This window comes from Rhinatrema bivittatum, chromosome 12 (genome assembly GCF_901001135.1).
Source record: "Rhinatrema bivittatum chromosome 12, aRhiBiv1.1, whole genome shotgun sequence".
In the NCBI taxonomy this organism is placed as follows: domain Eukaryota; kingdom Metazoa; phylum Chordata; class Amphibia; order Gymnophiona; family Rhinatrematidae; genus Rhinatrema; species Rhinatrema bivittatum.
Genome location: NC_042626.1, coordinates 39538372 through 39564424, shown reverse-complemented (window position 1 = coordinate 39564424; position 26053 = coordinate 39538372). Strand labels below are relative to the sequence as shown.

Sequence of the window (26053 nt, the reverse complement as noted above, 5' to 3'; positions counted from 1 at the left end):
AAACTGCCTGGCCATAAAACAAAACAAAGACCTTCATATTCGCTCAGTCTCTGTTTCACAAAATCGTTTTCAATCAACTTTCATCGCAATATTCTGAGCCATGTCCCTTGCACATGAAGTTATACATAAGACTTGGTTCATTTAACGTCAACTGCACTGCAAGTTTACTTGGCACATATCTATTTTCAAGGAATTACACTTAAAATTATAAAACAGCTGAATTTAAACTGCTGTAGTTTTAAAATGAGATAATTATGTAAAATGGCAACATATATCAAATAATAAATCCCAAAATAAATTATATATAGAAAACCCTTTAATTCAAATTTCAATAACTTTTATTCAGTATAATAGCAACATACATAAATATATATCATATGCATCTAAAAATTCAAAAAACATATCGACCACTCAGATAAACTCAAAAAACATATCACATTCTTACACACAAAGACAACATTCAAACCACAAGCACACATAATATTTAAAACATACCAATTCCCAACATGTTTCACTTCTTAACAGTTTCTTCAAGGGAAAACTTTTTTTCAAAAAATGTTTATACAATCTCAACAAAATGTCTGTGAAGCCAACACAATACTATTTGCACTAATCACAATCAGGTGAATACACTTCTCAAAATTATCCAAAAAACATTGACCAACAAAATTCGAAAAACTCCATCAGATAACTGGTGTCAGCATGTTTCAATGCATACATAGAAATCTTCAAACGATGGAAAATAAGGTGGTTAATGTCATCCAGGTCATTTGTTCCATCTCAATTCACATAACATTATCAGGATCTTGGCTGACTTTCTAAAACAGCCAACACAGAATCATCATCCAGCAAACACTGGAGAAAATACTTTTACAACCTGAGTGACAGCAAGAAATGTCTCTATAACTTTATAAACATATTCATTTACCACCATCACTCAGGGAAAAATCCCGGCTTCATTACCCATAAGGATTAACACAGATCCACAAAACTTGGTCCAGATCACAGGCGCTCATAAACAGAAAATGTGCTCTTTCTAAACAAAAAAAATAAACAAAACATTCCACACTAGACAATAATACCAAATATAAAGAGACATTTTTTGAATTTGAAACTCAGTCACAATTGTATATACAAATGCTTCAGAAAGGCTTCCTCATGGCCACAATGTCATCTTATCCCATAAGGTCACATGTTCAGCCAACCCCAATCAGATGTAAATATATTTAAAAAAAAAAAAAATTTCCTGAAGAAGCCTAACAAGTGAAACATGTTGAGAATTGGTATGTTTTAAATATTATGTGTGTTTGTGGATTGGTGAATGTTGTCTTTGTATGTATGAAAATTATATGTATTTTTGTGTTTATCTGTGAGTGGCCGATATGTTTTTAGAATTTTTAGATGCATGTGATATATATTTATGGATATTGGTGGATATATTGTATTGAATAATGGTTATTGAATTTTGAATTAAAGAGTTTCAATATATCATTTACTTTGTAGTTTTAAAATGAGCAGCCCATTACTAACAACTGCTTCCTACATTTAATGTAAAAAAAAAAAAAAAAAAAGCTTGCTTCCTGTTCCCCAGTGAACATAAGAACATAAGAAAATGCCATACTGGGTCAGACCAAGGGTCCATCAAGCCCAGCATCCTGTTTCCAACAGTGGCCAATCCAGGCCATAAGAACCTGGCAAGTACCCAAAAACTAAGTCTATTCCATGTAACCATTGCTAATGGCAGTGGCTATTCTCTAAGTGAACTTAATAGCAGGTAATGGACTTCTCCTCCAAGAACTTATCCAATCCTTTTTTAAACACAGCTATACTTACTGCACGAACCACATTCTCTGGCAACAAATTCCAGAGTTTAATTGTGCGTTGAGTAAAAAAGAACTTTCTCCGATTAGTTTTAAATGTGCCCCATGCTAACTTAATGGAGTGTCCCCTAGTCTTTCTACTATCCGAAAGAGTAAATAACCGATTCACATCTACCCGTTCTAGACCTCTCATGATTTTAAACACCTCTATCATATCCCCCCTCAGTCGTCTCTTCTCCAAGCTGAAAAGTCCTAACCTCTTTAGTCTTTCCTCATAGGGGAGTTGTTCCATTCCCCTTATCATTTTGGTAGCCCTTCTCTGTACCTTCTCCATCGCAATTATATCTTTTTTGAGATGCGGCGACCAGAATTGTACACAGTATTCAAGGTGCGGTCTCACCATGGAGCGATACAGAGGCATTATGACATTTTCCGTTTTATTCATCATTCCTTTTCTAATAATTCCCAACATTCTGTTTGCTTTTTTGACTGCCGCAGCACACTGAACCGACGATTTCAATGTGTTATCCACTATGACACCTAGATCTCTTTCTTGGGTTGTAGCACCTAATATGGAACCCAACATCGTGTAATTATAGCATGGGTTATTTTTCCCTATATGCATCACCTTGCACTTATCCACATTAAATTTCATCTGCCATTTGGATGCCCAATTTTCCAGTCTCACAAGGTCTTCCTGCAATTTATCACAATCTGCTTGTGATTTAACTACTCTGAACAGTTAAATGTGCTGATTCAAAAGCTGACTAATATTTTAACACCAAAGCTGTTCGTATGGTATGTAACTTTTAATGTTTCCAGAGGTTATACACCTAGGAATAGTCAATGAGAGCCCATGCTGGCATTCATGAGTCGGCTCTGAAGGCGCTCAAACACAATTATCGAAAGAAAATGAAGTCCCACTAGCCTTGGCAGCCACCAACCTGGTAGTGCCAGAAGCTTGGCACCACAAGGCATGTGAGCTCAGAAATGTTCACCATAAGTGGGTATATGTGCTAAGAAAAGGCTACTAGTCGCCAGGGAGAAGATGAGCCAGTCCTTTTACCAAATCCCATTCCATTTGGAAATTGGCAATTCATTTTTTCTTAAGAAATCCAAAAAGGCACAAAGAAAAAAAAAAGAAAAGGATTGACTCATCTTGTTCATGATGACCTGGAAATGTCTGATAACTCATCTTTGGTCACAATACAAATGACCCAGTATAATTTGAAAAAAAGAAATTTACCTGAAAAAAATGTTTTGTCCGATTTCTTTTTCTGATTTCTAGGTTAAGTTGATGAATTGATTATGTTAAAATTAACAAACCTGTCCGGCTTCCACTGGATGAATATACACCAGTGTGTGCTCTGCCGTGTCCACTGAGGTGTAAGAAGCTCCATCTGCTGTGTAGACCACCTGCTGTGGAGGGCGGTCTTGATCATCGCTGTATACAATCTGTGCCACTGTTCCACCCTCAGGGACAAAATGTACCTGGAGTGTGCACACAGAAAAACAGCACATATAATTAACAGTTTTTTTCTCTATCAGTGGTAAAACCAGCATGGAGATTTGCACAGATTACACTAGTACAGTATATTTTAACACTGATATTATATGGCATTCTGTTCAAAGTTTACACAGATTAGACAACACAAGGTTACAGAAACTGTTTCTTGCTCCAAAGAGCTCATAAGACACAAGAAATATTGGCACAGTGTGCAGTTAGTGGCATGGAGCATAGGCAGCTAGGGGGAAATGCAATGTCACATTTGCCAGTGGATGAAAGAGACTGAGCAGACTAGATGCACATCATCTGGTATTATGACAAATACATATAGATAAAGCTTTTCCGCCTCCTTCCTTCATGTACATGTTGTCATGCTCTGGGGATTGTGAGCCCTTGGGCTGCTGCTGCTAGGTTGACACAACCTGATGCCTGTGAGCATGGACCAGGTCCTAGCAGGAGGCAGCTGATACCCCACAAGGCAAAGAGAGGAAGACTAGACAGGAGTCACAACTGGCAGTGCACAGACAGACAAGTGATGGTCAGGACAGGCAGAGAATTAGCAACATCCGGGTCCAGGCAGTGCTAAGGCACGTGGAGAAATGCACATCAAGGGCAGAAGTCAGTCCAAGTTGGCAACAAAAGATCAAGGAAGGCTGACTGGAAGGCAAGGCAAAGCAAGTCAGGACAGAAAAACACGGTTATTTATTTTATTTATTTATTTGTAGGGTTTTATATACCGTTATTCGGTAGAGCCATCATAACGGTTTACAAATCTGCAATTATCATCCAACATATGCAATTATCTTACAATCAAATGGAGTTAACATAGTAGTTGGGAACAGAAGGGTTTTGTGAACAATCAACATATTTTCTTAGTCGTTGAATAACAGAATATTGCGGAGAACATTTTCAAAGAACTTAACGGATCAAGGGAGTGAGCAAGGAGGGGTAGAAAAGGAGGGTACATCAGGAGAGCATGAAGGAGGAGGATTATGCTTGCGAGTTCTGTTGAGTGCTGGAATGATCAGGTGTCAGATAGTTAGAATAGAGTTTGCGGAATAAAAATGTTTTTAGGTCTTTTTTAAATGTTTTTTGGATGTGCTGGGTCCTCAGTTCTATGGGTAGGGTGTTCCAAGTTTTGGGGGAAGCAATGGAAAATGCTCTCTCGCGTAGTTGAAAGATGAGCGTCTCTTAAGGTGGGGATGTTTAGGAATCCTGTGTTGTTGGAGCGTAGGTTTCTTTGTGGGTTTTGGGGGGTCATGTTTAAGCCTTTTAGTCCATGAAGATCATCATTTAAGATTTTATGAATGATGGTCATAGATTTGTAGGTAATTCGTGCAGAAATAGGAAGCCAGTGAAGAGAGGTTAAAATGGGTGTAATGTGTTCGTTTCTTTTTTTTCCGGTAAAGATTCTGGCAGCTGAGTTCTGCAGTATTTGGAGTGGTTTGAGGGATGATGAAGGGATTCCAATAAGTAATGAGTTGCAGTAATCGAAGGTGGATAAAATAAGCAGTTGGAGGACGGTTCTGAAGTCAGAAGGGTTGAGAAATGGCTTTATGTGTCTTAGGGTTAGTAGCTTGTGGTATCCTTCTTTCGTTTTATTTACAATGTGGGGTTTGAAAGAGAGTTCAGCATCGATGGTAACTCCAAGGTTCCTGGTATGGGTGGTAGGGATTATAGTTGTCATTTGTTTATCTAGGATTGTCTGTGGTGGCGGAGTTGGATTGGGTTTTTTATCCATGAGTATGATTTCAGTTTTGTCGAAGTTGATTATGAGTTTCAGGAAGTTTAGTAAGTGCTTGATTGAGATAAGTAGATCTGATGTTTTTTTGTATGCGTTTTCAATTGAGTTTTGAATGGGAATTAGAAGCTGAATGTCATCAGCGTAGAGGAAATGTGAGATTCCATGATCTTTTAGTAGTTGGCAGATGGGTAGGAGGTAAATGTTGAAGAGGGTAGCGGATAAGGCTGAACCTTGTGGAACTCCAGTTTTGAGGTCAATCATTTAGGTTAGGTGGGGCAACAAGGCTGGGCAGAGCAGGAGCACATTGAGACAAAGCTGGACAGGGCAGGGACACAGCAAGGAAGGAACAGAAGCAATGAAGTACCAATGTCTAGCACAGGAGAACCTTTTGCTGAGGTACTGGCTGGCTGCTCAGAGCTTCCTTATATATTAGTCAGGTTGTGATCAGCCGGCACCCCAGGAAGTCCAGGCTGCAGGACCTATAAAAAGGGCCCAGGATACAGGCAGTCCCAGTCAGGATGTTTGGATACAGCACAGTGCATGGCACTGTACTAGGGATGCTCAGAGGTAAGGGGCATTACAGTACCTCCCCTCTTAAGCTCTCCCCCAGGCCTATCTTGCTGGGTTTACGAGGAAGAGGCAATTAAATTTCTGGGTTAGCTCGGAAGCCCTAACGATGCAGGCCAGCTCCCAGGATCTTTCCTCTGGTCCGTATCCTTTCCATTGTATGAGATTGTCACCCGGTCTCTATAAGTAAGCACTTTGTAGTAGTGCCAAGCCCAGACACCCATGACAGATTGAACGAGCCCAAACTCTTTTGTAACATGTAAACTATTGTGATGTATATTATGAACGACGGTATACAAGAATCTTTAAATAAATAAATAAATAAATAAACAAACAAACAAGCAAACATGTGACTAGAATTTCTGGGCTGTGAACCTGCTGCAGAGCTGCGGAGGCTGCTGACTCTCTCAGGAGTTCTAATGTATTTGTCCTGTTTCCTGGGACAGTCAGTCACACCCCCGCAATCATCCAACTGGACAAACACTGGGTGTGCCTGTCACAGCAGTATATAAAGGCATTCTTAAAGGACACACAATACTGGTTCAGCCATCTTGGCATTTGCCCCATGGAAGTGCTATGGGTTTGTTTCCTGATTTACAAGCCTTGCCTAAGTATTCAAGCCTTGTTCTGGTTAATGTATTTGTGTTACAAGATTCCTGCACTTTTATTTGAAGATCCCTGCACTTGTATTTATATATAGCACTCCTACACATAAAGCTTCAGTGTCCAGTGTCCTGCTTATCTCTGGATCTCCTGGTGACTCTCCAGCTCTTGACCTTGCCACCGTGTTTCTACCCTGCCTCTCCAAGTAAGCATCTTTCCCTCCGGGGACAGCCCTGATCGCCAAGCCTAGGTATCTGTGACAGAGGTAATGGAGTTTTCCCCACAAGAGCTTGGCATCCAGGACATCTTGAACCTCATACTCAATATCTGGGTCATGGGTCACCATAGTGGGTGTTGGAGTATTTCATGTCTTTCAACCGAGGATCAAGGGCTTTAAAAGAGAGTTGTGTATTCATAGGAAGAGGGGCAGCTTCAATTGATACGTGACTTGTCCAAGCTTTCATAGAAACATAGAAACATAGAAATGACGGCAGAAGAAGACCAACCGGTCCATCCAGTCTGCCCAGCAAGCTTCACACATTTGTTCTCATACTTAACTGTTTCTCTTGGCTCTTAGTAACCTTATGTTCTAATTCCCTTTTCACCCCCACCATTAATGTAGAGAGCAGTGCTGGAGCTGCTTCCAAGTGAAATATTAAGTTTGATTAGTTGGGTAAGCGGCAGCATAGCTCTCTGCCATGAAGCAGAGGGCAATGCTGGAAATGTGTGAAGTATCAGTTTTTCTTTTCCCCTGTCATTGAAGCAAGGAGTCATGCCGGACATGCACCGAAAGTGAAGAATGCCTTGAAAGTCACATTAACTATCATCAAATATTGAAAAGCCTAATAATTGGTAATACCTATAAGCCCATGAACCCATCCCTGTTTTTTTTTCTTTTTTTCTTTTCTTTTTTTAATTGGGAGATGGATGCCCTTCATCCTTCTACTCTGTGAAGGTGGACACCTACCACCGGCCACTGGCATCCCGCTCCGTTAATGCCTCTGTGGCTACTGCCGCTCCATGCAGTGTTTTACTACCTGCTCTTTATATGCGTCCTCTAGAACTGATGGATCCCATCCCTGGGTTTTTTTATTATTTATTTAATTGGGAGATGACAGCCCTCCATCCTTCCGCTCCGTGAAGGTGGACACCTACCACTGGCCACTGGCATCCCGCTCCGTGAATGCCTCTGTGGCTACTGCCGCTCTGTGCAGTATTTTACTACCTGCTCTTTATATGGACACCTACCACTGGCCACTGGCATCCCGCTCCGTGAATGCCTCTGTGGCTACTGCCGCTCCGTGCAGTATTTTACTACCTGCTCTTTATATGTGTCCTCTAGACCTGATGGATCCCATCCCTGTTTTGTTTTTTGTTTTTGTTTTTTATTTAATTGGGAGATGACAGCCCTACATCCTTCCGCTCCATGAAGGTGGACACCTACCACTGGCTACTAGCATCCCGCTCCGTGAATGCCTCTGTGGCTACTGCCGCTCCGTGCAGTATTTTACTACCTGCTCTTTATATGCGTCCTCTGGACCTGATGGATCCACAATATTTATCCCATGCCCCTTTGAAGTGCTTCACAGTTTTGGACTTCACCACTTCCTCCGGAAGGGCATTCCAGGCATCCACCACTCTCTCCGTGAAGAAATTCTTCCTGACATTGGTTCTTAGTCTTCCTCCTTGGAGCCTCAGCTCGTGACCTCTGGTTCTGCTGATTTTTTTCTGTTGGAAAAGGTTTGTCATTGTCTTTGGATCGTTAAAGTTTTTCAAGTATCTGAAAGTTTGAATCATATCACCCCTGCTCCTCCTTTCCTCCAGGGTGTACATATTTAGATTCTTCAATCTCTCCTCGTATGTCAACCGATGAAGACCCTCCACCTTCCTGGTCGCCCTTCTCTGTACCGCCTCCAACTTGTCCTTGTCTCTTTGTAGATACGGTCTCCAGAACTGAACACAGTACTCCAGGTGAGGCCTCACCAAGGACCTGTACAAGGGGATTATCACTTCCCTTTTCTTACTCGATATTCCTCTCTCTATGCATCCCAGCATTCTTCTGGCTTTTGCAATCGCCTTGTCGCATTGTTTCGCCGACTTCATATCATTAGACACTATCACCCCAAGGTCTCTCTCCTGCTCCGTGCACATCAGCCTTTCCCCCCCCATCGAATACAGTTCATTCGGATTTCCACTCCCCAAATGCATGACTTTGCACTTCTTGGCATTGAATTTCAGCTGCCATATCTTCGACCACTCTTCCAGCTTCCTTAAATCCTGTCTCATTCTCTCCACTCCTTCCGGCGTGTCCACTCTGTTGCAGATCTTAGTGTCGTCCGCAAAAAGACAAACCTTACCTTCTATCCCGTCCGCAATGTCGCTCACAAAGATATTGAACAGGACCGGTCCCAACACCGATCCTTGCGGTACACCACTTAAAACCGCTCTCTCTTCAGAGAAAGTTCCATTTACCATCACGCATTGTCTTCTGTCCGTCAACCAGTTTGCAATCCAGGTCACCACTTCGGCACTCACTCCCAAGCTTTTTGTTTTATTCACCAGTCTCCTGTGCGGAACCGTATCAAAAGCTTTGCTGAAATCCAAGTAGATGACATCTAGCGCTCTTCCTTGATCCAATTCCTTGGTTACCCAGTCGAAAAAGTCAATCAGATTTGTCTGACAGGATCTTCCCCTGGTGAATCCATGCTGCCTCTGGTCCATCAATTCTCCGGACTGTAGATATTTCACTATTCTCTCTTTCAACAGTGACTCCATTACTTTTCCCACTATAGGATAGGATAAGGCCCAGTAAGTCAAGGTGCAAACTTGGCCAAGGATAGTTTTAAGTGGAAATTCTTGGTGTTTAGCCACACTTTTTTTGAGAGGCAAGAACTGGGGGTGGTGGTGGGGGGGGGGGGGGGCAGATGGCGTTTCTTGTCTGCGCTCCATTTGTACATCTCCATCACTTTCAACAATAATTCTTAGGTCCTCTTCCAGGTTTCAGACATGTTTAGAGATGCTTGTTATATTGCTGGAGCCTGTGTGAACAGTTGCATAGCTAATGGAATCTTAGGATATCTTCCATAGACAATATAGAAGGGCAATGATCCAGAGGATTCTCTGCTGTGGTTACTATAGCTAAATTTGGACCATGGCAGTAGCTGGGTCTAATTCTCTTGTTCGATTGAGATATAAGCCCTGAGGAACTATTTGAGGATTTGATTGACCCTTTCTATCTATCAGTTTGTTTGCGGGTGGTATGCAGATAAAAATTCAGCATCACTCCTAGTTTATTTTGTAGAGATTCTGCCACAATTTAGATATGAACTGCACTTCTCTATCACTCACGATGTACTCAGGCAGACCATAGAGTCAGAAGATGCTCCTGAAAAGGTGTTGGGTGAGGGAAAGTGATGTAGGCAAGGTCTCCAGAGATATACAATGGGCCATTTTAAAGAAATGGTTCACATTGACCCAATGAGGGCAGAAAGTCAATTATGAAGCCAATGGGGATGTTGGTCCATGGTTTGTCAGGTATGGGCAGCAGTTGGAGGAAACCCCATTGGCGCAGGTGCAAGGTCTTATTCTCCCAAAATTCCACATACCATTTAACATCTTGGGCTAGCTGGGGCCACTAGTAGTGGTGCAAGATCAGTTTGAAGGGTATTTTGATGCCTACCTGGCTTGTTCCCAAAGACATCTGTAGACTATCATCTTATGCTGGGGCACTCAAAGTGTGGTGGCAGTGATGGCTCTGAAAGCTTGGGGATCAGAGAAAATGTCTGTGGTGTCAAATAATCTGGAGAGAGCATCAGCCCTAGTATTCTTCTCAGCAGGTCAGTATACTAGGTGAAAGTCAAAGCAGTTGAAGAACAGTGACCATCTAGCCTGAGGCGGGATAAGTCTCCTGGCCTCCTGAAGGAATAATAAATTGTTGTGATCTGTGACTATGGTGAAGGGATGTGGGGCCCCTCCTTGAGTGCCAGTTTAATGGCTAGAAGTTCCTGATCTCCTATGGTATAAATTCTTTCGGCAGGAGAAAATTTCTTTGAGAAGAATGAACATGGCAAGAGTTTGCCATCTTGCACTGCCCCAACACCTATGGATGAGGCATCAACCTCCAGGAAGAACAGCCAAGAGATGTCCAAGTGTTGTAATATGGGGGCAGAAAGGAAGCTGAAGGAAGGCCTGAACTCTTTGGTAGGCCAGTTCTGGTTGTGGTGACCAAGAAGGAAGCTCTTCTTGGTCACCACAGTAAGCGGTGCCATGATAGAAGAGTAGCCTTGAATGAACTGCGTAAGTAATTAGAGAAAACACTGCAGAGTTTTGAGGCCCACTGGCTGCAGCCAGTCCTGAATTGCTGAGAGTTTAGATGAGTTTATCTTGAGACCTTAAATGGAGATAATGCATCTGAGGAAAGGGAGTTCAGACTGTTTGAATGAGCACTTCCCGAGTTTTGCATAGATCCAATGTTGCAACAGGCATTATAGCATAGTTTTTACTTGTTCACGTTGCTTAAGAAGGAATGTAGAGTAGATTAGGATATCATCAAGGTACACAATGTACACATTTTCAGAGAAGATCTCTGAAAATGTCATTAATGAAATTCTGAAATACCACTGGGGCATTGTATAGGCTGAAAGGCATAACAAGGTGCTCATAATGGCCATATCTGGTGTTGAGTGCCATTTTCAGATTATATGCTCCTCTAAGCCTCAAGTTGGTAAAGATAGTAGCATTTTGGAGACGATCAAGATGTTCTCTGATGAAAGGCAGGATATTTATTTTAATGGCATTTGGGCCTCGATGTAGGGCCATAGTGACCCATCCTTACTCCCTTCCTCATGGTGGCATCTTTCCAGAGAGCAGGTCGATTGGGCAGTCGTATGAGTGGTGTGATGATAAAATCTCAGCCTGTTTCTTATTGTACACATCTGGAAATGTAACATAGGACTGAGGGAGACTGGGTACAGTTGGAAGCTCAGAGAAGGTGATACCACAGGTGGAAGCACATGCTGCAGGTAGTGGAAGCAAAGGGGCACCAGAGTTTGATGTCCCCAGAGAGCCAATCAATATTGGGGGTATGCTGCTGGCACTATGGCAGTCCCGATGACAGGATTCACAAATTTTTAGAGTATGTAAAAGGAAATCGGTTCCTGATGTTAGGAGTCCCACACTGAGCGACAGGGTCACAGTGATAGCCTGAATATTTCCCAGCGTGCATGGAGGAGATGATGATCGGATGCTTGAGAAGAGTTACCGGAATGCAATATTGTTGGACCACAGCCTCTTCAAAAAAGTTTCGAGTGGATTCAAAGTCAATGAATACATCAGTGAAAAATCCTTCGGTGCCCACCTCCAGTTGTTCAGGTAGAACTATCTAAGAGGAAGGAGAGGGATAGGTGAAGCCTAGGGTGCCTCTCCCTAGGCTCTGGAGTTTCCCACCTTTTTTGGGCAGCTCAAAACATAGTGCCTTGAACTGGCATAGTAGAGGCAGAGATTTAGGGCCTTACACCATTTTTCTTCTTCAAATATTCTAGATTGGCTCAACTGCATGGGTTCTTCTTCCATAGTGGGTGGAATGAGCACCTAGTTGGGTGCTGTACTGAACCTCAGTTCCAGGAGTATGGATTGTCGTAGGAGTTCTTACTCTCAATTTCTCTCCTGGAAACGAGTATCTACTTTGATAAAGGAGGAGATCAGCTCGTACAATTTGGAAGGCACCTCGTAGCCTACCAGTTCATTTTTTTAGTTGGTCTGAGAGATCTTGCCAGAAAACAGTAGTCTAGCTTTCCTTGTTTCATCAGAGCTCCGAAGCCAATGTGTAGAACTGGACCTCGTTCTGCCCCACCATCTTGGATCCCTAGCGCAACAAAGCAGGTCAGTAGCAGAAGGATCAGCCTGGCTCATTGAAAACCCTTCTAAATTGGACTTAGAACTCCATGAGTATGGCAAAAATAGGGTCATTCCTCTCCCACAGGGAAGATGCCCATGCCAATATCTAGCCAGATGGGAGTAAAATAATAAAGGTCACTTTGACCCAGTCTGTAGAGAAGCTGGTAGCTTGCAGCTCAAACTGTATGAGGCATTGGCTAACAAAACCCCAACAGGCCTTGGGATCCCCATCATAACGGCAGAGATGAGAGACAAAAGCAGGTCCTAGAGGAGCTGGGGAGGGTTCTGGTGTTAGCAGCACCATAGAGGAAGGCGGGGCTGAAGAACTGGCAGCTCACAAGTTGTTCAGGCACTTGGCAAGGTCCTGTTGAAGCTCTGTGAAATGCTCAACTTGGCCTTATTGCTGCTGTACCCTGTAGGCCAGACCCTGCAGGAACTGAGGGCATAGGCATATGAGCTGAGCTCATGTCCTCAACAAATTCTCATGCTCCAGGGGTTGTGAACCCTTGGGCAACTGCTAGATTGACAAAGCTTGATGCCTGTGAGCATGGGCCAGGCCTTAGCATGCGGCAGCAGGTACACCACAAGGCAAAAAGAGAAAGACTAGACAACAATCTGAGCTGGCAGTGTATAGACTGATACAGAGTCCAGGTAATGGTCAGGGCAGGTGGAGATAAGGCACAGCAAGGGCAGAAGTCAGTCCAGGTCAGCAGCAAAAGACCAAGAAAGGATAACAGAGGAAAGACAAGGCAGGACAGGGAAAAGGTTGAACAGAAAAGGAGCAGAGCAGGAGCATGGCAAGATGAGGCTGAACAAGGCAAGGACACAGCAGGGCAGGAACAGAAGCAACATACAACCAACTAGCGCAGGAAGACCTGTTGCTGAGGCAAGCTGGTTCCTCAGAGCTTCCTTATATATTAGTCAGGGTGTGAGGTCATCAGCAGGCACCCCAGAAAGTCCCAGCTGCAGACCCTAAAACAGGGCCCAGGAAGTCCTAGCCAGGATATCTGGATGCAGCATAATGCAAGGCACTACACTGGCAGGTGCTCAGAGGTAAGGGGCATTACACATGTACAAGCAGGTTATGAAGAAACACTGATCAGTATTTCTCAACAGAAAGGAACACATTAAGATTCCCACTATACAGCAGCTGGACCAATTGCAAGTTTTCTAGGAGTTTAATTAGGCATGCCTGAGTTTCTTACCTGCACAGGTACAGCTGAAAGATTTTTACTGTTTAGATATTGGAACTTAAATTACAGTTTGAACTACAATACAATGGAAATCTTGAATTCAACACCATTGTTTGTCTTTCTTAGGTATGCTAGATCATGATACCAGCCTTCTGGCTGATGAAAGGATAGAAAGTAATGAATTCAAGCACAGAACAAAAATTAATTGTTGCTGTCTTGTATTCTTCACTTATTTGTGGATTTTCAGATTTGACTAAACATGGTTATACCATGGACATCAATATGAACATTATGGATCAGTCATGGCAGTTCCACAGAGTTTTAGGGATATGAACCACCAAGGCTCCAGGTTTTTCATGAACAAGATCCTTGGTGCATTCAAAGACAGGAACTTCCTTTCAAACCTTAATAAGCTTCCTCATGAGTTCTTAAGCACAAGCTGCTCTCATGAACTGATGGTATATGGGGAACACGTTGATGGTCTCAGTTAAACTTCAGGTTGACAAGCGTCCACATCGTGGACACTGAACTACTCCATTACACCTAGAAGCATTCCTTCAGGAGGAAAAGTGAAGCATATTAATGAAGCAGTAGGGAAACATGCAATGTATTGCCCAAGCTGCACCTGCCTTGTGGATAAAAACAAAGAATATGATGGTGAATAAGGACCATAAGATCTATCTAGTCTGACCAGTTCCATTCTTGCCCAATGGCAATGGCTAGAGTTGATCTTTGGCTTTCCTATCATTTCTTTGCAACTAGGAATATAGCCATAACGGACAGTTCATTACCTTTCACCAGCCTTTAAAAAAAAAAAGAAACCCACAAAAAATTATCTTCCTCAGGAGACAGAAAGTAGAATAGTCACCTGTGCAGCGTTCTGTTCATGGTCAGTAGTTGTGGCCCACACCTGTGGACCTTCCGTTTTTGAGTCCATTCTGCCCCCAGTGTGGTGGGCCCCAGGCAGTAGCTGATTACAAGAGTAATGCTGGATAAAAATGATTCATCTGGCTGCTGTATTTCTACTCCCACATGACATGGAATTCTGTAGTAGCATGACTATAAAGAGAGAGGCAGAATAAAATAGAAAACACTACACAATTAAGGGATAATTCTAATAACTCAAGATGGAAAAGCTACAATGTATTAGAATATTATTTCATATTTACTATTTCATATAGCTGTGGAAACAGTTGGTTTAACATAATGCTCATTTTAACATGTTTTTTTCTTTGTTGAAGAATCCTTTGGCATGTAAAGGGATTATGCCACTATACTAAATTCAGCAGAATGGTGCCTGCCAGTTAGGTACTCTTATAAATTCGGCTCTGCCTCCTAGAAGCCCATAAAATGCACTACTTCCAGCTTCCCATCAGTAGGTGACACACTATCTGCCCCCACAGAGTCACAGGGCATGTCCTCCATATTGTTCCTACTTTTGTAGGGGTCCTCAATATTCATTATTTACGATAAAATGTCTCTTCCATTCTCTCCCCAACCTTCATTCCAAATACAGAGACACAATCCTATCTTACAAATCTATAACCAGCAGTGCATTCAATTTTTTATCATTTTAAAATCAGGTAAAATAGGAGCACTCATAAATATGAGACTTAAATTTTGGACACATTTACTTCCATGCTGGTTATTTTATTCTCTCTTGTTCACAGAGCTACTCCATCTGCCACAGGCAATCTGATAATGTTTTAAGCACTACTGAATGGGTTGAGACATGCATCAGGCATCTTGCTGGTCATGTGACTTTAAATGTCACATTCAATCACAGAATGAAAAATTAAACATTAGACAGAGCCCATTTGATTTTGCGAAGGTTCAATTAACTTATGATACTGGTTCTTCCAGACTCATCTGGAAACAATAGAAGTTGACACTGATGCAATATGAGTCATTATTATAGTTCTTTTAACCATCTTGATTCAGGTAGAATGCTTTATACCACTTGTACAAGCAATCTAGTAGATGCACAGCACAGATGCTCTGTTAAGCCAGTGGAATCCATTGTATTGCAGATAAAATCAAAAGCTGAAAATATCTGACACATTTCAGGTACAGGATGACAACAGTCCTCACTGGACAGAGCATTTGCTGCTATAGTTGACAGCCCAGCTTAACAAAAGGTCAGAAAATACCTTGTGGCCTATAAGGGATTACTATATAAGTATTTTGTGATGGTAGCATTGGGTAGAAAAGAAACGGTATTATACCATGGTGCCTCTTTATCTTGCCAATAAATTTAGATTTTAATTATACAATTATTTTGTTAAAGGTTATGCATATTCCAGCACAGTCAAAGGTGTCTCTTTTGAGATGTTTCTACTGGAATTAATGGGCAAGGATTTGAGATGAGCTTTGCAAAAGTTAAACAAAGAGATGAAAGCCATACATCCTAAGCCGCCTTCTCAGGAGATAAAAATCAAAAAATACATTCAAGGTCAAACTTACGTTCAATCACACTATTAATGTCAACTGGAAAAATGGGATCAAGTTTTCTGTAATATTTTATTTATATGGTAGATTCTCAGTTTGAGCAGACTATTTTAATCAAAATAGTAGTGAATGAAGAATAAAGGAGTACGATTAAGGTCTGATGCTCAATTTACTGTAAATAGTGAATACAAATTCAGAATGCCATTGTACTTATGTCTTAAATATACTTAATGTGGGTTAAACATTTGATATACATTGTACAGGTTACTACTGCTTATGCAACACATACCTAATAAGAAGCTAAAAACAGAACCCATGTCTTGTCCTCTTTTCCTGATCCAGAGAACAGAAATGAGATTGCATGAGGGAAAGAGTCCGTCTCCTCTGCACATCCAGGCACTGGCGTAACTGAAGATCCAAATCTTCAAAACAGGCCAACTTGATTCATTTATGCCGAGGAAGAGCGAGGTGGAGTCTTAGTAGGTTGTGATATCTTTAAAAGGACCAACAATAAAAGTATAATTGTTCTTATTTCATATATTCCACAGAACCTAATGCAATTATTCTGTACACTTTACAAATCAGCATCCACAATCTAAAAATCTAGGAGCTTTCTAGAGCCCATAAGTGCTTTCTTCAGATAATAATGAGGGTAGGCATCAAATCAATCACCATTATAATAGTGCCTGCTGTATATTCTATTTGGATTATTTCGGTATTCAGAGTTTCATTCCAACAGATCATCCTCAATTCCGCGGCCCAGGAGATATGGGTGGGTGGAACGGAGGAGGGGAAAGGTTTTCCACTATATGCAGTAGTAAGAGACAAATACAATAAAGATACATGTTTCCGGAGTCACCCACACATAAATCACTACCATTACACTGATCTCTATAATATATTTTCTAAAAGAAATTTCTGCAGGAAATAAAAGCTCCACAGCCATTTACGGATATGATGGATTTGGAATGAAGTTCTGAAAAATAGTGCTGTGGTTCCTTTGTTACCAAAGGCTATTCTTTTCTTCCATTTTGTTATGATGGAACCAAACCTTCATAAAAATGCCCCTACAGTAACTTCCAATTTAAAACTATTACCTCATCATCCATCTAGGGTCAAAAACACTCAGAAAAAAGAAAAAAAAAAAAAAGACTAAAAATGGTTATAAAGCTCATTTTGAAACTTACATTTGTAACATGTACATAGCTAATATGAAGATATGAATACAACATAAGAAAAATAAATTGATTTATTCTAAAACCATAAAGCTTCCATGAACTTATTCACAAGCATGGAAAACACTCCTTCAGCTTCACCCTGGATGAGAAGCCTCCTGTTACCAATACAATGTCTCTGTCAGTGCAGAGAATCAGAGCTCGATTTAAAAGGGCAGTATAAAACCCACAGCCTATCCCACTGATTATGCCCCTCAGGTCACTCATGGGATTATCATCTTCTTTTAAAGCAGTCATTCTCTTCTCCACATAATTTATCTTCATAGATATCAAAGGCACCACCCCCATAAATATTAGACTCCAGGCCCGTTTTTAGGCAGGTATAAAAGGCATGACCACACCAGGCCAGAGGAAGGTATCCCGTTGAGGTCGCATCACACAGACCTAAAAATGGCCCTATAGTATGGGCTGGCAGCAGAAAGGAGGAGCTAGGTCAGGAGGGTGGGTCCCACTTCCTCCCTGCATCAGTTCTCTCCCAAAGTGGGGGAAGCTACTTTGTGGGCCCAGCTGCTAGGCAAGCACAGCAATGGCAGGACGGCAGTCGAGTGTGGCATGGGACCTTGAAAAGCTGCAATAGGCCCTACTAGAATCACTCCATGCCAACTCGTGAAAAATCATAAAGGGCTCTGAGTGAGATCCATCTACATCTGCTTCCCTCCCCCCAAAGTGTAATAATGTTGTAGAAGGGCCATAATATTTTCCATAGAAAGTGAAGGGAAACTGCACACCTTCAGCAGTTTCAGGCCGATGCAATATCAGCCCATCCGCTCTCTTAATGCACATCGATCCACCTCTCCCGGGCGCCTGATTTAATATTTAAATGAGCTGCCAGAGTAGAAAGGAGGCGCTAGGGAAAGTTTTGTGCTCTAGCACCCCCTCTGCATCGGGCACCCAGGAGAGGTGACTGTCCAGTGGGTGAGGAAAACGGACTCGTTAACTGACCGCCAGCACACTTTTTTTTTTTTTTTTTTATTCGTTCATTTATTTATTTAACGGTTCTTCTTTCTCGGTTCCTCTGACTTAATATCGCCACAATATTAAGTCGGAAGAACTGCAGAAAAGCAGTATTTTCTGTTTTATTGGTAAAGTTTTGGGGCTGCTCAAGAATTAATGCCTGCTCCAGGGGTAAGCATTAATTTTTGAGAGTAAAAATGTGCGTCGGGCACACTTTTTTTTTTGCATTGGGGATAATAGCTAATGGCTTCATCAACATGAATTAACATGTGATGAGCGCTTTTAAGCTACACATTCGACTGGACGCGTGTTTTGGACACGCTGACCCCCATTTTGTATCGGGGGTTGTGGACGAAAGTCCAAAACGCGCGTCCAATCACGTGTTGCACCATGCACTGGCCGCAGCACACGGTATTGCATTAGCCTGTTTCATTTTAGCTCAAGGCGGTTTACAACAATTTTTCAGATACAATCAGTTACTTCTACCTCTGGCTGGAGTAAATATATTCAGAGGTGAGGACTCCAAAAGGCACGTGAAAGCCTGATTATTTTTGGGTGAATCGATTTTATCGGGGCATCAATGGTGGCTTCTCCTCTTGCAGTCCCCAAAGCTCGTTTTTCAGGCTGACAATTAGTTTTCATATTTTTGACAAATCTTTCCATTTATAATAGTTGCTATTCAGATTTTTTTTCTGATATTCAACCTCCAGGCACAATTTACTTTGGATGAAATTGAACACAAAATTCTCATCCATGGTGAATTAACCAGTTGAGAAACATGTCCACATTGAGATCCACATTCAAAGGCTTTGTCTGGGTAACTTTTCAAGGTACAAAAACCTGAGAACTGAACATTTCCCACACTCCCCAGCTAAATTTTATCTGGGTAACTTTTAATCTGGACAAAATATTGCCTGATAAAGAGAGACTGTGATGAGGGCATTCCAGGGACTAAAATTTAACCAGTCAGCTCTGATATTCAGTGCTACCTGGCTAAGTCTGGTTGGAGAAACAGATGTCCTGAGGCACCCAGGTGACTTTACTTATGTAGATTTAGTGGGATACTTCCAAGTAAAATTACCCAGGTAACTATCCAGTTCACCGACCTGCTGAATATTGACCTCTGAGGAGTTACTACTTACATGACTCTACAATGATCATGATCTAGAAATGTAAACCTTTTTGATAATATAACTATTTCTTCATGTTACACTGAAGAGAGGCACTGCACATGTACCATTTCCTCTGAACGGGCATTATCCTTCAGAGCACACAAAAATAATTTATATCTCTAGGGGCTGTCTTCAATACCATTTGTCCCCTCCTGCTGATTGCACCCCAGGGGTGATGCCTTTCTATGGGGGGAAGCTATTACTTGTGCCCCCCATGGGGAGTCGTTTCCTCTATCTGTGTGTAGGTTTGTTTGAACTGGTGGTGGTGTGGTGCTTGTCTGGGACAAAAATGGAGCAGGACACAGAGCTGCGTGTTCAATATAAAGTCATTTACTGATTGTTTCCAAATTGTAATCAATGTCCAACTTGTAAAAATAACAAAGTACAGCTGGATTTGTTCTCTCTCTGTGTATGTGGTGATGACTTGGGTTCCTGGGTGATTCCTAACGCTCCTGCACCGAGTGGGTGAAGGGCCCAGTCTCTGGGGAAATCCTGTCCTGTATGGGATCCCCTTAAAGCATAAAACAGTCCTACCTGACTTCTAGGTTGTTTTCTTCTACCTAACCTGTGCCCGTATCCTAAGGGGGAAGGATCCTGTGAAGGGTCTTCAATTCTGTTCTTCTTTATCCTTTCTCCCAACTTGCTCCTTTTCTTGGACCTCTCAGAAGGAAAGGTTTAGGCTGACAGAGATCAGGGCACACTGCCCAAAGAGAAGAGGGGGTGACAAAAATGCCTCCTCTCAACAAAAAGAGAATTTCTGTACTAAAATGTCCAAAACCTTCTGGGCTGAACCTGTCACTGCAGCTCTTCTCTGTTTTAGAAGGGTATGGGCAGATGGTCAGTGACCTGGCCTCTGGATCCGAGGGATAGCCATCTCCAGGAGTACCACGCTGCAACCCAGCAAAACAGCTCTCAAGGTAGTCAAAAATCCTAACAAAGTCTCTTTCTCTAACTTGAGGTGTATCCAACCTGTCAGGGAGTACTCAGGAAGGAGTATCTTCCAAAAACATACTGTGAGGAATGTAAGCCTCACTAAACAGAAACCACTCTGACAGGGCTCCTCTCTCTCTACAAAATCCCAACTCAAATGCCACCCACCTTCTCCAGTCTTAGTCCCTATTTAAAAAAGAAAGGTCCACCCACTAAGGCAGCCTCTGGAGGAGGAGCTGAACTGGGATATTCCTTCTAGCTGGTTTGTGGGATACTAAGGACGTCTAGTGGCTAACCCACAGGGGTGCCTCACACACATAGAAGAGGGCAATTTTCAAACCCATCTTCACAGGTACAACAGCGTTTTGAATACATGTACTTTTACTCATATCGTTTAGAAGTGTTCTCGCGAGCAGGAAAAGCTGGAGAAAGATGATGTATGCAGTTTTGGAATTTAAAAACTATCTACATTGTTTTAGCTGGAAAAGGTACCTACAGAGAAGACAGGCTCATAACTCTACCACTACTTTTTCCTGGGCAATAATCAAAGCAAAACTATGCACATAGCTTTGCTTTGACTATAGATGCAAGCCCCAAGGGTAGAAAATACCTGCAAAGTTTTCACCCAAAAGTGCATTAGTTGATTATTGCACTCAAAAACACGGGTGACAGAAAAGACACAGGATTTAATATAATCAAAGGTTTTTCACACACACACACACACACAATGGGTGAAAATCTTTGCTAAATCAGGTATAGCTGGAAGAAAGGGATAAGAAAAGCCTGACCCATGGTATAGGGCTTACTGAGCAGTCTAAGGCCTAGCAGCTTCAAGCGTGCTTTGTTTTGCCAGACATGACAGCATTGTTTGATTTACTAAGACTCCCAAACACATCGATAAGACCACTCCAGATACTTCAAAATACTGCAGCCAGAATACTGACGGGAAAAAAGAGGAGGGACCATATAACCGAACCTCTAGCAGACTTACATTGGTTGCCCATCGAATACAGGATAAAATACAAGGCCTTATGTACCATACACAAACTAATATATGATAAAGAAGCAGACTGGCTAAACACAGCCTTACGAGTACACGTTCCACAAAGAAACCTTCGCTCAGCAAACAAAGCACTACTAACAATCCCTTCAGTAAAGTCAGCAAAATTAACCCAAGTGAGAGAAAGGGCTTTATCATTGGCTGGGCCCATACTATGGAACACGATGCCCCCCGAACTCAGATTACAGAATAATCTCAAAACTTTTAAGAAAAATTTAAAAACATGGCTCTTTAAAAAAGCCTTCACTAAAGAGTGTGGAGGGTAGAGAGAGATTGAAAGTACAGAGTAATGCAGATGAGAATGAATTTACTCAATCCTACATTTAAGAAGTAATATCTCAAAGAGATAGTAACTCAATAATATACCTGGACTTGACCAACATTACTCAAATAATGATTTTATTTATGAAATTGTAACCGAACTTTATTGGCACCTGTTAGAATGTACGATATCCTACATTTACTTACCTTAGTCTATGTGCCTATTTGTAAACCGTTGTGATGGTATGTAACTTAGCGATGGTATAGAAAAGTTTCTAAATAAATAAATAAATAAATAAATAAATAAATAGTTAATCCCACAATCCTCTTCAACAAGGGTCAAATGCTTGGAATTGGGAGTCAGGTTTTGAACTGGCTGACATCCTCTCTTTTAACTTGCTTGGTCTCCATCTCTGATAAATATGTTATGTGAAGCCTCATGGCTCCACATTATCCCCAGTTTTGTTCAATGTTTTCATGCAGCCATTGGATAAATTGATTCGGGCAACGAGGCTTCAGGGATATATCTATGCAATATACAAATCATCTGCCCACTTATCATTGAAGCAATCTTAATGTTGACTTACAGGTGATCTCAACTTGGCTACTACCAAATAAGCTATTGTTGAATAATCAAAAGACAGAGGTGCCTTTTGTTGGAAATAGTGATCTGTAAGTAATGATGGCTCCTGTGAGCTCTGATCCTGTATCGTTATGTCTACAGAGGTGGTAAAGTCCTTGGGAATTATGTAGCAGCCAACTTTGGACTCAGAAGAATATGTATCCCAAGCAGTACGCCCACTGTTAGATCTTAAATTATTCAAGATAGTAATTCACTCATTAGTAGTATCCCATCTGAACTATTGTAATAGCCTGTGTATCGGTCTCCCTTTGAGGCTCAAGCACAGGCTTCAGATGGTCCAGAATGTGGTTGCCCAAAAAGTAACCTAGCTTTTCCACTGCTGTGTAATTTGCAATGACTTCCTGTTAAACAGAGTGTATAGTTTAAAATTCTAACGTTGACTTTTCAAGCTCTGCAAAGTAATGGGCCTCTGAATCTATATAATAAGCTACACTGGCAGATCCCATTTCTATTAACTGCCTTATTTTCTACTCCAGTTTTTAAGGAAAAAGGCCTGCTCAGACTGCACTTTTAGAACTCTCCCAGAGAGAACAAACCCACTTCAGATAGGTAATGAATTGTGTTGCTGCCCTGGCTCACTTCACTGCAGAGAACAATCCACAGGAGCTTGGCCCTTAAGATAAACTATTTTTGAGTCAAATTTAAGCGCCATATCACAACCATGAAATAGCCATAAAAATTCTCTTCAACTAAAAAAACCCAGGTCAAGGCTTATCCACAACCATCCACCCAATAGCTGGAGGCAGAGAACGCTGGCTATATCTAGTTCCATGCATACAGGTGATGTAAAAAAAAAAAACCCTCTGACTCCAACTGCTGGATGAGGGGACTAAACTCCCATGTTCTGGACTGGTGGAGCAGAAGGACAAGGCACAAGAATATTTTTTATTGTGGCAGCTCTGATATTGTGGAACAAACTTCCTATGGATATCAGATACGAGTTTAATTATTTGAGATTTTGCTAGAAGATGAAGCATGGCTACTCTCTTAGATTGGTTGCAAGGTGCAGGCATATGGCATGTTCCTGTTTATTGTTAGACGTGTGCAGCTTGCTGCTTGTGCTCAAGGTGTTGATTTCGTATTGTCATTTCCTTTTTAATGTTTGGAATTTGTCTGTGTTTGTTATTTTGTATACCGCTTTGTGTGGATATTTGTATTCAATACCGTACACAGCCTTGAAGGCTTCAAAATGTTATGATCGCAGTATAGAAATGTTTTACAATAAATAAATATTGCTTATGAAACTGGCCTTTTTTGGCATTGCTTGCCAACTTCTATCCTGGCTAGGTCAGGGGAGATTGATTCAGATGGTTTTAAGGATAACAAGTACTCTGTTAGTGTGCTTACATGTGCAAAAGCAGCAGGCACATATAGAGTCATGCTGTAAGTAATAGGAAAAGTCAAGAAAATAAGAGCATTCAAGAAGGACATTCATTTACCAGTTGAATACAAGGCCCACCCAAAGTATGGATTTCCAAGGAAATTATTTTGTACTGGTTTCATCAGGTTTTTGTACTCACAGTGAATGTGAATCTGAAGAAATTCAGAAAAGCCAGAAGACACAAAAGTTATTCTGATTTTAGATAACTGTAAAGCTCACTCTTCTGAATGAGAGTTAATGTCTGGAAATATTTTTATCATCTTCCTTCCTGCAAATATAACCTCACTCATACAGCCAATAGATCAGGGAATTACAGAAAACATGTTATCCATCTAAAGAAGGGATTTTATCAGGAAGCCAATTGATTAGGGAATTAGAGAAAACAATGTCCATCTAAAGAAGGGGTTTTTATCAAGAAGCCAATTGATTAGGGAATTAGAGAAAACATAGTGTCAATCTAAAGAAGGGATTTTTTTTTATCAGGAAGCTGCTCAATTAAGAAGATGCTCTCCAACAATTGCAGTCACAATCCACCATTAAGGATGCAATTTTCAATGTGGTATCTGCTTTCAGAAGTAAAGTTTTATGGAAGGCTTGGAGAAAACACTGGACAGCAATGATTTTTGTGGAGGGAAACTTTGATAAAGAAAAACCTAACGGTTTCAATGTGTGAGTGAAAAAAATGTCACTAACACAGATTATTGATGTCCTTCAAAATGATGACCTCAAAAACCCATTCACTAAAATTAAAGACTGAATTTGAAGAGTGATATAACTGATAAAAAAAAAAAAAAGTGGGACTGATATTCAGCTTCTGAGCAGCTAGTTAAGTTAGCCAGATACACCTCTCTGGCTAATTTAAGCAAGATATTCAGCGGCAATTAACCAGATAGGTATATCCAGCTAACTTTAGACCTGCCTACAGCACAGCCAGAGCTAGCCAGTTAGGTTAACCAACTCCTCTCCTCCCCAGAAGGCCTACCACCCACCCCAGGAATGCCACCAACCATATCGCAGCTAAGCCATTTAGATGAATAACTTTTCAGTTATCCGTCTAAATGGTTTTTGAATATCTACCCCACTGATGTTACAATAATCCGCATTGATGATGAAATTATTTAAAAAAAAAAAAAGTGTGCATCCAGAGAGATCCACTGCATCTGAAGAAGAGTCTGAAGATGATTATAGAGAAGAAATTAAAGTGCCCTGGGCTACAATCCTTTAAAGCATTCTTGAAATTTGCTGAAGAGCAGCCTTCTGCTCAGATGGTAATGACACTTCATATTGCTCACAATTTCCTGAAAAAAAAATGCAACTGTTTTGCAGACAGGCAGGAAGACATCTGCAAGTTGCTTCAAAAAACTTCAAGCTTTTGTCAAGCATCAAGACTTTTCAACACCATCAACATCAGATATTAAAGATATTAATGCTGAAAATCTGCAAGGAAGTCAGTGGGGCCTTGATGACCAGGAAGAAAGAGAGGTACTCAGAGAAGATAAGGCCATAGCAGAAAAACTGAATGAATTTTTTACTTCAGTCTTTATAGAGATGATAGAGGGATATATACATGAACCATTTTTTTCTCTGTGATGACTCAGAGAAACTGAATCAAATCAGTGAGAGTCTGGAGAAAGTGCTAGAGCAAATTGACAAAATAAATAGTAGCAAATCAACCGGGACCTGATGGCATTCACCCAAGAGTTCTAAAGGAACTCAAAAACGAAGCTGCAGACCTACTACTGGTAATCTGTAACCTATCACTCAAATTTGCCTCTATACCTAAAGACTGGAGGGTAGCAAATGTATCTGTGCCTAGTAATATGTGCAACCTATAATTAAGAACAAAATTATTGGTTACATGGATTTAGCAACATCCTCAAGTAAATCCTTTAAAGGATGCCCGAGCCTCCACAGTGTCTTCCCCAGCATCACAGGACTCCACACCCTGCAGCAGTCCCCAAGCCTGATACACACCTCAGGAATAGGCCCCCAAAAGACACCCCCCCCTCATGTGGCAAGCAACGCTGTGGTAAGAGGCCATGAGGCAACAGAGGTGGTGGCTTGTACCAACAAGCCTGGCCAGGCTTCTCTACAGAGTTCCTGTGCTGGCTAGATGGAAGAAGCCTGCTGGGCCCATCCTCACTACAGAGTTCCTGTGCCGGCTAGCAGAAAGGATAGGCTACTGTCTGCCACTGTGGTCCTGCTGCCTAGCTCTAAAGCCTTCCTCAATGTTCTGTCCATACTCCAGCCTCCTTGATGCGGTCTCATCAAGGTCCAGCTGCTGCCTCTTCTCATCATGTCTTATCTCCTGCTCCCAATGCTGGTGTCTATCTCATCTCAACTCAGCTCATGCTGCTGCTGCCTCCATGCTGCCTCCATGCTGCTGCTGCCTCCATGCTGATGTGTCTTCTCCTGGGGCTCCTGCCTCCATGCTGCTGTGTCTTTGCCTGGTCCTTGGCCTCCATGCTGTGCTCTCCAGTCCTAGTTCTGCTGCCTGCTACTTAACTATTGCCTTGGCCCTTAGACTGTCCACCCTCTGAGTGCTCTCTTTCAACATGGTCTGTCTGGAGCCTTCATTTGAATTCTGCTGTCTTGGACCTTAGGATGTCCTCCCTTTGAGTGCACTCTTTCAACATGGAC

The 26053-nt window shown here is 41.7% G+C and overlaps 1 protein-coding gene across 6 annotated transcripts in view; it reads right to left on the bottom strand.

The window, feature by feature from the left end:
- The window catches only part of PRDM10 (PR/SET domain 10), a 174904-nt gene that overhangs the window by 141054 nt on the left and 7797 nt on the right, over nucleotides 1-26053 (bottom strand). For all 6 annotated transcript variants that reach the window (XR_003852164.1, XR_003852165.1, XM_029572986.1 and 3 more), the window contains exons 2-4: nucleotides 16067-16270; nucleotides 14198-14388; nucleotides 3147-3311 (exon numbers count right to left, since the gene is read on the bottom strand). Coding sequence is in view for 4 of the 6 variants with exons in the window: in XM_029572986.1 (XP_029428846.1) it covers nucleotides 3147-3311; nucleotides 14198-14266 (234 nt within the window). In the remaining 2 variants the exon portion in view is untranslated. The remainder of the gene's footprint in view (nucleotides 1-3146; nucleotides 3312-14197; nucleotides 14389-16066; nucleotides 16271-26053) is intronic.